The sequence below is a fragment of the Tuber melanosporum genome (genome assembly GCF_000151645.1).
Source record: "Tuber melanosporum whole genome shotgun sequence assembly, scaffold_279, strain Mel28".
Taxonomy (NCBI): domain Eukaryota; kingdom Fungi; phylum Ascomycota; class Pezizomycetes; order Pezizales; family Tuberaceae; genus Tuber; species Tuber melanosporum.
In genome coordinates, this window is record NW_003298951.1 from 49,854 (window position 1) to 62,651 (window position 12,798).

Consider the following 12,798-nt stretch of genomic DNA (forward strand, 5'->3'; position numbering starts at 1 on the left):
GCCTATCCCACTGCGAACGCATCAGGCGGGCCACGCCGGGTAACAAGTCCCCAATGCGGGGATGGGCCAAGTCAATCCGCATCTCACCCGGACTCGAGCGGAGTGAGCCCCCACCCGCCTAACCATCAATAGTCTAACGTACTGCAAGTACTACCAAACCACGAACAAAAATAAGGACACAAGACCGCCTCAATGTCCGCGGACAGAGAAGACCCAGTCCAAGTGCTAATCCTCGGCGCTGGTTGGACCTCCACATTCCTGATCCCCCTCCTCGAGGACAACAAAATCACGTACGCCGCCACGACCCGCAAAGGCGATGACAACTCCATACCCTTCGAATTCGACCCGCAGTCCGACGACCCGACGCCGTTCCTGCCCCTGCCGTCGGCAAAGACCGTGCTGATAGCCTTCCCGATCAAGGGCACCGGCGGGTCGAAGTTGCTCGTGACGCTCTACATGCGCACGCACCAGCACGTAAAGACGAACTTCATCCTATTAGGCACCACGGGGATCTGGCCGGACAAGGGCCTTCATGACCGCTTCACCATCCCGTTCCCCGACAATCCGAGGAAGATTGCCGAGGACGAACTGCTCTCTCTCGGCGGGGCCGTGCTGAATCTCGCCGGACTGTGGGGCGGCAGCCGCGACCCGAGGAATTGGGTCGGCCGCGTGGCGCCGGATAAGGAGGCGCTCGCGGGTAAGGGCTCGCTCCACTTGATTCACGGTTGGGACGTTGCGAGGTCGATTATCGCCGTTCATAAAGCTTTCACTCCCGGGGAGAGATGGCTCATCACGGATCTGAGAATTTACGACTGGTGGGATCTGGCGAGCGCTTGGGACGAGGGTGGCCTGCTGGCCGTGCCCAAGGTGGAGACGACGGATGGGAAGCAGGCGGAGTGGGTTCAGGAGCTCATGGTTGAGAAGGGGATCAAGTCCTTGCCGAGACCGCCGGAGCAGTTGAAGAGGGGGTTGAACAGTTTGCACTTTTGGAAGCATTTCGGGATTATGCCCTCTAGGTCTCTGGTCTCTGGGTCTTAGACCTATGGGTGAGTAGGGTTTTCCTCGGTGTTGTCGTGCTCTTTCAGTTTCCATGTTTGCTCTTGGAAACAGGTGGAATATAGGGATTTCGGTCACTCATGGATACTCTACTTTACACATTCTCATTAGCTTTGCTCCCATATAAGCCACCATCATTCTCAAACTTCCAAGCAAGATTTCCTCAGGAAAATTATAGTTCATTCTCCCTACAGTACTAAGTGAAAACGTTTTGTCCGATACCCTTTTCACACCAAAAAGTATAATACCAACCTTCACCACCCTCTCTCACAGCACAATGCCCATGAATCTGCCAAAAATTGGCATTTCACTAGCGGACACAATCGTAACCACTCCCAGAGCATCAAACGCACGGAAATCATCCAGCCGACGCAAAGACTTGAAAAGAAAAGCATTTCCAAGATGCCAGCGCCGGGGTACGTCTGTCGCAAAAAAAAACCCAACGTTTCACGAAAACGTTTCGACGCGGTACCACACCGGTATGATAGATAACTGTAAAAAAACTCATGCACGATAAATCACTCGTAGCTTATGTAACTCGCACAGTTATAAAACCTCAACACCCGGCCGGTCAGAATGCATAACTCCCCGGTCGGTGAACTAGATTCTATGGGACCTATTCCAATGTCAGCGGTGTGAATGTTAGTTCGGAGGGAGGGGGAAATCCGGCTATTTCTCGATTTATAGGAATAATATGAAATACCTGCGTAGGCGCGAATACGTATACTTGAAATGCGTCTTCCTGTCCACGCACACTCTAGCACCTCATGTGTATGTACACTATTGTAAAGGGGGGGTATGTTATGCTGTGCTCTTTCGCTATTTCTTTGAGTCCAAAAAGCCAGCGTATCATATCATACATACATCCGCTAAGGTCCCATGGGAAACCTATGACTTTGCCGTCTCCTCCCTCCTCTGTTGAAAATATGCAAAAGTGGATATATCAGGTGGGAAGAAAAGAAGGAGAGGGCTCTCCCTCTCTCTCCCACCGAGGAGGAAATGAAAAGACAAGTCTATCATACATAACCCACTAAGTTGACACAAACGAGCGAGCTAATTGTAGTCACCTCCACCGGTAAAAGGGTACTGTATTTTAAATCAGTTCGCCGTGCAGTGCCATGAGTCTACCGTACCGCCATTGGGTGATACCGGTACACGGGTTGCCAATCGAGTTCACGAACAGAGTAGCGAGGAACCCCCCCCCCTCCGAGATGATAATAATAATTAAAGTATATAGGTAGCATATCTCGCTCAAATCCCTTCATACACTTTTCTCAAAAGTTTTTCGTAATTTTCCACACTATACCTCCGGACCTGCGATAGATTCGCCCCCTTCTTTTGGCGCTTTGATTTCTTTAAAGAACCTTAACCCATATATAGATTGCCTTTCTATAATTTCTGGGCTAGGCCGGCACCTCTTCGCCCAGGACATTCTTTTAAGAGTTTTGTCCTTCTCCTTTTCTCACTCGGCGGATGGCATACGTCAATTCTGGAAAGCGGGCAGCGGGTATCCATATCAAGGTGAAGGAGTATGTACAGAAGGAGAAAGTGGCCCAGTTGCAGCACGCAGCGAACGAGCGGTTAATGGCGCTGAACGACAAGTTGGTGAAGCCGTGGTTCTGCTGCGGGAGGAATAGACATCGGAATAAGCTGTACACAAACTTGGAGAAGACCTCCTCGTTGAGTAAGAATAAATCTTTTCAAGGAGCGATTGGGCGAGGGCTGATGGGTTCAAGTAGAGATTTCCAACCCTATGACGGTGGAAGTGAACGGTACGAGGGCGGACATAAGTGAGCGAATGTCGAGAGCGATAAGCGTTCAGGAATTACCGGCCACGCCTATTCCCAAACGCCTCGATGAGAGTGTCGACCCGGCGTTACTAGCTCTAGCACTAGACCTTCGAGGTTCGAAGGGCACGAAGAGACGAACATTGGACTTTATCGAATACAATGCACCGACGAACCACCGTATCACGCACATTATCGACTACTATGGGGACAACATGGCGGACGAGGAGTGCCTGAGCCGGGAGATAGAGCTTATCAGGGCAGCGGCGAGAAAGCATCCAGAGAATCAAGAGCTCTATGCTGATTCCCGAGCGACGCGCCTCGCTGATGGGAACAGGAAACCTCGGCCAGAGATGGGAGCTGCTCTAGACAGGGTTTTGGGAAACCAGGGGGGGAGGGACTCTCTATCTTGCAGCAGCGAGAGTTCGCATTACTCGGCCATGAGCAATATTATACAGCCCTTGGCTCCTAAGCCTGTTCAATCAAGGGATGGCGAGCAACCAGGGGATTTGTTGCGCGCAATGGACGAACGGAAGGAGCTGGAGCATAGACTGTTAAACATACAACGAGCTCTGTCAGAGAGGAAGATAGCTAACAGGAGGGATTCCGTCTCGCAGCACCGTGCGTTTTTCCCCCTCCCCCCAGACTTCCGACACACATACTGTACCAACTAAGGAGCAAGGGTGGTCCGAGGAAAAGGAAGGGAGACTTGATAAGTATAAACTGACTGACAGCGTTCCCGTGCAACTGAATAGTCACTGGACAGCGGATAGACGCCCTATCCCTCACAGGGCAGGAGCACGATAGACTCCACCTTCTCCCCAAGATCCCAGTGCCGTCAGCACAGATACCCAAGCGCGCACTGTCCCGTAAGTCCACGTTTCGACGCAGCAACCTTGGGCCTGGGGGCAGGGGCGGTGGCGCAGGGGCAATTGTGAGCACCCGGTTGAGCAGGTTTTCAATCGACTACAGCGACTACATCTTTGGCGAATACGGGAAACCCTCACCAGCCTCCGAGAGTTTCCTCAACTCCGCTAGGGAGGGAGGGGAGACCTCGCCGATCCTGCGGTCGATCTCCCAGAGGACTGAAAATCAGCTATACTACCTACGTCGCACCCGCTCCTTCGAGACCATCGCCCCATCCGCCGTCGCGATGCTGACGCGCACAGATACAGTCGGGTCAACTCCCGGAAAAAGGCTCGACGGATGGCTACTGAAGCAGGAAGAGTACTTTTCGCCGGAGAAAGCTGTCCCCGTATTCACTCTCCCCTCGCTTCCGGGGACTCTGGGGGCTCCTGCCATTCGGAGAACCAGAAGCGTCGAGTTCCAGAGCGGGGCAGCAGGCAGCAGCGTGAGTATCCCGCCGCAATCGCCAGGCATGAGAGTTGATAGGACGACAGCGTCCACGGCGAATCGTAAAGAGAGAAAGAAGGCGAAGAAGGCGAAGAAGGATAAGCAAGTCGTGGATCATGACGACAATTCCTCATGCGTGGGGATCCCGTACTCGTACGCTGCCATGTTGAAGAAAGAGTGCATCGGTCCAGCTCCCGCTGCTGATCATACCCCATCACTGGGTTCTGATCACCTCGGGATAGAGCTCCCACCTTTGCGGGTGCCCTCTCCATCCCTATCATCGCCAAGGGGTGCCGATCCCACCCCCCCGCCCTCGGAAGTGGTAGAGATCGCCCCGTCGTCTGGGCAGCAGCGGCGTGCCCAAGACTATGAAGCGTCCACCGGCATGATATGAGCCATTCCACCTATCCCCCCCTCCCAATAAAAACAACCCACCAACCAAAAACCATCAAAAATAAAAAGGCATTTTAGTGTTGTTTACCCCGGATTTCTTAAGTTACCCCCGGGGTTGCTTGAGGAAGCAATGTACTCGTACAAGTACTAGTACAAGTAGGGGAGCGGGGAGCAGACCGAAAGAAACTTGCAAGGTGTTAATTTCCAAACGGGTGTGGGGGGTCCGAGTCACCTGGTGGCAGCTACAGTAGAAAATCCAAAAAATCTAGTTTTTTCCCATGCGGAACTTAAAAACAAACCAACATTTTTCACTTTTATTATACAAGTACGAGTACAAGCAAGCACCGTGCCTTAAGCACAGGAGCGGCGGGGGGGCTACGATAAGAAAAAATCTTGATAGCCCACGCCACTGTTCACAGTTATATATATATATATAGAAAAGGAATCTGAAACCGGGGCCGTCAAGGACATGAATTCTTTCATTCCCATGCCGTTTCAACCCATCAGCGTACCGGTACCGGTAGTTTGGATGGAATGGAGCGAGATCTGACACCAGATTCCCCCCCCCCCCTTTCCTTGGCATGTACAGTACTGTACATGTAAACTATTATGATACATTTTGATCTTTCTTTCAAACCTACCATATTCCTTCCTTCCTTTCTTTTTCCTTGTTTGATACGAGTACATACGGCACTCGGTCGATCGGTAGGATCCCCCGTCGCTCGCGCATGATCACGTCAGGAGAAGAAAAGAAAAGAAAATAAGATTTCTCGAAGATCAATGGAATGTTACTATTTTTGTATTCATACTGTAGATATGATGTAGGAGTAGATAAGCGTGCGCATGGGCGGTAATGCGAGGAGGTGGAGTAGAAGGGAAGGAGGGAGAGAGAGAAAAAAAAGATAATCTTGGTGCGAGGTCGAGTATCATACAAGTATCGGTGGTATTGGAGAGATTACTAACATAGAGGGAGGAGGATACAGAATGTTTCGGCATTCCACTGACGACCTTCCATTCTCAAGCCGCAACCGCCGTCGAGATAAACTCCTCCTCAATCGGTTTCCAAAATGTGTGACTTTTCCTTTTCTTTTTTCCTCAATTCGCGATCGCCCTCCTGATAGCCCAGTAAGGGTAAGATCTGTCCACTCTCATACCCATACAAACCATATCATACTTGTACAGTACAGTACAGTACGAGTAAAAGATTACTCACGACCCCACCATTGTAAGCGGACCGCAGTACTATCTACCTATCTATCCACTACTAACTTTAACCTATCAGGCATTCGACATATGTTACCGGCAGACAGCGGGCACACACACACACACTGTTACACACACACGTACTCGATTCTGCAAACCTCGTAACTGTACTTTACGATACTTGCAAAAAAAACAAAAAAAAACATGTCAGCAAAAAGTAAGCCCACCAAATTCACCAGCGGATAGATGAGAGATTACTTTTTATCATGCCGGCAATGGCAGGAGAGAGAAAACTTGGATGTGGAGTTAGTTACACTTGATTTTTTCAAAAAAAAAACAAGGTTGGATAAGTTGGTAAGAGAACTGGGGAGGTTGACTATCGTGACCTATTTCCAACTGCCGGGAAGAGGGAAGTGTAGTGTACGAGTACAGTACATCTCGAGTATGATACTGTACAGTACAGTACAGTACAGGAAGGGAAGGGAGGAAAATATGGGATGAGAAGTCTAGCTCGTTCTTATTCATTCATTCATTGGCACATTACAAGTACATTAGTCGTATATGGGATAAATTCGAGCACATATCTCGCGAGCTCCAAGTTACCGGTAAAGCTTACCATAACAGCACTCTCCATCTATCCACAAGCATAGTCTAAACGGGGAGGAGTGGGGTGGGGGAGTGGGGATCCTTTCCACATTCGCGCCCTTCTAGATCTGGAGATTGCACTCGCTGTTCTGCGGATTCGTAAACTCGGTTAGTCTAGTTGATGAGTTATCTGCACCATCTTCTCGTCCAATCAATGTACTGTATTGTACTGTACTGTACTGTACTCTACTGCCCACCAGCGCTCGTCCTTCCTTCCCCACGATAACTCGTGGACCATAGCTAAACAGTGCTCGTACTAAAAATACCCTACTATACCAAACACACGGTACCGCCCAGCCCCCGATCGGCGGCGACAAACTACGATACCGTATCATACTAATGTAGAGTGTGATGGCTTTCCCATCAGCGGCGGGATCGCACCGTTATATTTCTAGTCAAGAGTGTGGGGGTGGTGAATGGTACTTGTTCCTGTGGCGGTTGTGGGCTGTTAGCGTTCGTCTCTACTATAACTAGTTATTGTACGAGTAGAATCCCACCAGGTTTGGTGTATCATTGGCGGTGAAGTGAAAAAACTAACTTGCTCTTGTGGACACTATTTGGCCCGCCGCAATATATATATAATATTATAAACGCGGTTTTTCTCCTAGATTCAAATATATTTTAGCGAATACGTAGCTCGGCTTACTGACGTTGTGATGAGCGAAGGAATCCAGTACCGACCGTATCATACTTGGGTGCTGTATCATGGGGGCACTGCGAGGTTGGGCAGTATGGCCAAAAAAAAAAAAAAGAGAGAGACATGCCAAAATACCGGTACTTTACAGCAAAAAAAACACCTTGAATTTCTTTTTCTTCCATTTTTATGGTGTGCCTAACGGGGGGTCATTAGTCTCGAATAATTCCGGACCCAGATCCAGAAGGTTAAATTCTGGTGCGAAATTGTGATCCTTGATCTGCGCCGTACGTGTATCGCACTTTACTGTGCACGCGGCGTGTATAGTACTGTGCGATAATCTGCTCGCTGGCTGTGGGTCGATTACAAACATAATAACAAGGAGACAGGATTCTATTATAGTTATCGTAATGTGCCCAATACTGTACGACGACGAACGCTGTTACCAGGGAGCGGGCTCCCTCTCGACAAAAGAGCAGGCGCACAAGTAAGGGAGGAAATAAGAAAAAATCTCGGGGATATTATACCTGTAGCAGTATTATAGCTCCCTTTACCAAGACGCATGCTGCCGTACGGTATCTTACTCGTAAATTTACCCAACTCACTTCTCTCTCCTTACCTGAGGCAAAAAAAGTTACAGCACGATGCCGCAGAAGTCCAGTCTCTGGGAACAACCCCCCCCAAAGCTTGCCACCCCAGGTATGGTAACCCATGCACTCACCAACCCACCCACCTATCGTGACCCGGCATCAACCGCAACCATTCACAACGGCCAGGCAAACTGACTAATGAATCCATCAAACAAGGAGGCCGTTGAAGGGTCCATCCAGACTCGGTTAGTCCTTTTCACTCGCCTTCCCCACAGTATGCTAGCTAGTATTCCAGCCAGTGAGAACAAGTCGACTCCACTATCCCTACCCTACCCACCCGCCTGCCTTTACGGCCCATCATCACCCTTGTTGTCCCTTTTACCTCCCCCATAGGGAAGGAAGGAAGGAAGGAAGGAAGGCAAAAAATCGTTTCAACCCATGCAACGCTTTACCGCGCCGGACAATTCTCTCCCCCTCTCACATGCGACTCCCCTGTACTCGTAGAGGCACGGCATTATGATACCGTACCGGTATTGGTTGCTTAGAAAGGGTTTATTGTGTGCGTGCGTTTGCTGACATTATCAGGGCGTTTAATTGAGCCTCCACCACCACCACTATAATAATATTATTATACGGTATTCATTTCATCGGATACCCGCCGAAATGAAAGAAAGGGGGGGACAGAATGCCCTGTTTTGTGGAATGCCTGTCAGCGGGGAAGTTTAAAGAGAAAAAGAAAAAGAGAAAGAAATCCCAAGTGACGTTGAGTATGATAGGTTAACTACCTTGGCTTGCAGACAAACATCTCCTCCAGACCAAAAATATATGGTGGATCCTCGGACTCTTTTTCCCCCCCACTATAGGTTGTAGGGCACTGTACAGTACTGTACTGTACAGTACCGTGCATGGAGTTACAGCGTAGACCCCCCTGGTAACCGCAAAAGGCCGGAGGAGCCTCAACCGAGCAATTTGGGGCCAAGACGACAACCGAATGAATTGTGTCGAATTTGCCTCGACCGACTAGATAGAAAACTGCGAGGCATTTCGAAAGCACAATACTGTATCTTGGATTAAAAGCGGTACCCCCGAGATAAATTACCCTCATAGCCTTGAGTTGTGCATGAACCTGGTAAAACGAGCCTCCTCATCCATAAATTAGCCGACACTTGCCGGAATATCCGCTTGGATATTGAGCTGTTGAAAACACCCATTTCTGGCATTCTGTAAGGACGGTCATTAAATTCCCTCGTCCTCGTTTTGGCGGGCATGGTGTCGGTTCTCGGTTGACCCAAATGTTATTGTTGGGTCTATAAGTGCTCATACGGATTGGGTATGATACCATTTGGTGGTGTGCTCTCGGGGGTCATGAAATATCGGGGATTAGTACAATTTTGCACAAGCCAAAAATCCGCGACAGTTGCTCTAAAGTTACACTCTTGAACAAAGTGAGAATCGGGGGTTTGTAGGGAATCTTCATTATCGCAACGGACTGGCAGAAGATTGAGCTATTTCCGATTCCGATTTAGGCCTTCTGTTTTGTCGTTATCATTTTTCCTCGTGGGGTATCATACCGGTATATACCTGGTTTCCAAGTTACCCCCAGTCGCTGCAAGTACTGTACAGTACTCGAGTACTCCCCAAAAAGAGACCTCTAGTCTCCAATTCCTGGTGCCGTCTCGTTTGGTAGAGAGTCTGTGCGATCGTTTTTCCAGCCTTTAACTTTAACCCATCGAGTGCCTCGTACGGCACTTGTATCCGCCGTCGCCGCGTACTGTACCCACTCGAGCACAGCGCCATGCTGCACTTTTGCTCGCGTACAGGAGTCCACCGCATAAGTTACTGTGAGAGGGAGTGCGATGTGCTGATGGTACTGTACTGCACTGTACTCGTAGCTACAATAGTGCCATCCACGGTACCGTACCGTATCTAACGTGAGATACGGTAATACCCCCAGCGGCTCCATCGAGAAGTGAACATCTTAGGAACGGAATCGGATTGGATTGAGTCAAAAGTGCTACATTACACAACTTATCCTACCCATGTAGTGCCGTACCCTTATGGCGAGGGACCTCTGCAACCGTAACGGGAGGAAATTCACCTTCGATTCGCAATAGTTTGTTAATTTGCCAAGGAAATTAACGGTAATAAACATGTCCTGGTCATTCCCTGCACCCTCCAAAAGCTTGACTTTGCGGTACATCTAAACACCATTACCTCCATGTGCAGTACAGTACTCGAGTAAACTCGAGATACCCCTATTTCCCCCAATCAATATGGAGAAAAAAAAGGTACGGTACGATACACCCTGTCATTTGACAGAGCCACAAACCTCACAGGAGCAGCGGTTGAAATCCTTTGGGGGTTGAAGTAGAGCGATACCCCTTGGGCAAAGTACCGGTATCATACAGTACTAGGTAGGACATGCATACTCTGGCTTCAGATGCTCCTCACCTATGCAGGGTTCTCACCAACTGTCTCGGGCGGCCCGTGAGCTGCCGGGGCCCTAACTAACCCGCCACGAAGGGGAAAGACGCACAGCGCAGCGCAGAGAAAAAGAATACAAGTATCATACGGTAGGGGAAAAATGAAAAAGGATATGTGGATGCAAAGAAGAAAAGAAATACTCGAGTACGATACCGGTACGCTATCTGTTACTCGAGTAGAGGAGAGTTATTATAGAGATGACGGCACAAAAAATGCTTAGTTGTCAAACCAAACAGCCGGTGATTGCCGTGCCTCGCATCCCGCAGATCCGTAGTAGTCGGCGGCTTGCTGTTCGCTCGCTTTGTAACTCTCACCGGGGCGGGCGGGCGGGATGAGGAATGGAAAAAATGAAAGAAAGAGTGCAAGACCAGCTGGATGTCACAGCGTGTATCGCGGCAGAGAGGAGGAGGGGGGAGTGTTGAAGGGGTGCGGTACAAGTACTCGTGAGAGTACGAGTACAGTACAATTCGCTATCTTGGTCATATATTTGGCTCTTCCCACTTGTCCTTTCCCCTGTCCGGCAAGAACCCGGGCGGCGCGCTGCAGTCGCTGTGCACACTTTGCGCAGGACAGCATAACAACAGGCGATGGCGGGGGGTGGAGAGTTGCTTGTTTCTTTTCTTCTCTCCTCGTCAGATACAAGTATCATACAAGTACTGTACTGTACTCGTAGATGGATGGGTTGGAATATTTGGGGATGGAAACGCGATCTCTTGGCTCGCAGGATGTGGGCCGCTGCTTGATCACAGACGGGACCTCACGGCTTGGTTGCACCGCAGACGGGGTGGCAGAATTTGGGCGTATTTTCCTAGGCAGGGGCGCTAGATTGGCCGGATTGGGGCGTATATCCGATGTCAGTTAAGGTTGATTTACCGGCTAGATCTACCTCTGGTCTCTCTCTCTCTCCACCCAACCAGCCTTCTTTCCTTTTCCCTCCGTCACCATCGTTGAAGTATTATAATTGTTTAGTTATGATGGTCAGCCATCGCATCATGCCTAATTTAATTACCCAGAATCTTTTTTTACGTGTAGGGCTGCCTCAGAACATCTAACGCCCCCCTCGATTGTGGGTGTTGAACTGCGACCCTCCCCTGCCCCCTCCACCACTCTCTCGGATTGCGATAAGTGGTCATCATAAGAGTTAAGCATTGCGATGCGGTGGAGGGATAAATGGAGGGGCTGAGGGAGTAAATTTATTGTACTGTACTAGTACAGTACTCTCCGTTCGTCCGTATGGGTCCCATGGGCGGGGATTGAGTGATCTTTTCCCCTCAACCTTTGCAATTTTCCCAGCAAAAAGTTGGTTCTGGGAGTACAATGTTGTACTTGTGTCCGGGTTTACCTGGGGAAAAAGGAAAGCAAGGTAAGGTACATCTGGCGCAAGAGGTTTTGGAGGGTGAGTGTCTGGTGTGTAAACGTCCCCAAAATGGACTTTCAGCAGAGAAATCGAACCTCTAAACCGGTTTTAAACCGCCATGGCCTCCACTCCAGGATCAACAGCCAATTGAAGAATTCGCTGCGAGGATCTTTACCCGCTCGCCCTTTGAAAAAGATTCTTACACCGTGGTCCGGATCTTAGACAGAAAAATAGAAATATGTAGTTTTGGCTAAACTCTCTCGCAGCCAACTACTATATAAGCCTATATTTTCAGACACCGTGTCGGATCGATTGCGACTGCATTTGGGGGAGGAAGTACCCCCGACGGAGCCAATTACTTCCTCACAAAATTGCCACCGGGGTTTGAAGTGCTGATACCGTGGGCGGTTTGTTCCCGCATCTTGCACCTCGAAGGCACGAGAGGCACCCTGGGTCGACGACTATCGCCGTCTGGGAGATCAGCTAAAATCCCCACATACAGTACATACAAGTACCATACCCACATAGCACATACCTTGAACGCCACCCCGGGTTGATTGTTGTCTCTCTTAGTTCCTAGCGAGAGATCTCATTCATATCAAACCTGGGCAGCGAACGAACCTAAGCTGGTGGTAACATGGAATTGGTAACAACAACGAGCCGTCTGTACCGTAGGGCACATTTGAGGCGGCAGCCTATCTCTGATACTATTTTTTCCCTTTTCCCTTTTTTATTTTTTCTCTCGTCCTCTGGCGTTGTCGGGGCTGTTGTTGTTCCTGGATCGAGAGAGAAAAAATGAAAATTGAGCTCATACTGTACTTGCTTTTCCATCTGACAAGATAGCGCTAAGCTAAAACTTGAAGCGAACCTCAACGACATCACCCGTATAGAAGTGCACAAATATCGTACAGGGGCCATGCGTAAAAATCACGGGCGTGTTGACCATTGGTATCACCAGCAATCGACAGGATCTCTAGGCATTGCGTCGTTGAAAGGGGTAAGGGTGAATGTAAAACATGATCCGGGGCAAAGGGAGGAGGATGCGATGGTTCAGTAGAATGAAATCAACAAAGAGAGAGAGAGAGATATCTGTAACAGGTATCCATAAACTTTTGTTTCGAAAAAGGGGAACTCCCGGCACGCGGGAGTAAGAAAAGGAAACAAGTACGGTATTCTAGTATTATAGTAATAGCCAAAAAAAGATCAGGAAGGGGAGGTGGCCATGGATCACGAGTGAGAACCTTTTTTCTTTTGTTTTATTATCACTCCCTCTTGGTTTCCGGCTTGCCACTTGCC

The 12,798-nt window shown here is 49.4% G+C and overlaps 1 protein-coding gene; it reads left to right on the top strand.

Moving 5' to 3' along the window:
* Positions 1-109: 109 nt before the first annotated feature.
* Positions 110-1,228, top strand: GSTUM_00001345001 (uncharacterized protein). XM_002838773.2 has 1 exon: positions 110-1,228. The coding sequence occupies exon 1, from the start codon at positions 193-195 to the stop codon at positions 1,036-1,038; it is 846 nt and encodes a 281-aa protein (XP_002838819.1). The 5' UTR covers positions 110-192; the 3' UTR covers positions 1,039-1,228.
* Positions 1,229-12,798: the final 11,570 nt, after the last annotated feature.

Coding starts and splice junctions, on each gene's coding strand:
- GSTUM_00001345001 (XM_002838773.2), top strand. CDS start 193: ATGTCCGCGGACAGAGAAGACCCAGTCCAAGTGCTAATCCTCGGCGCT.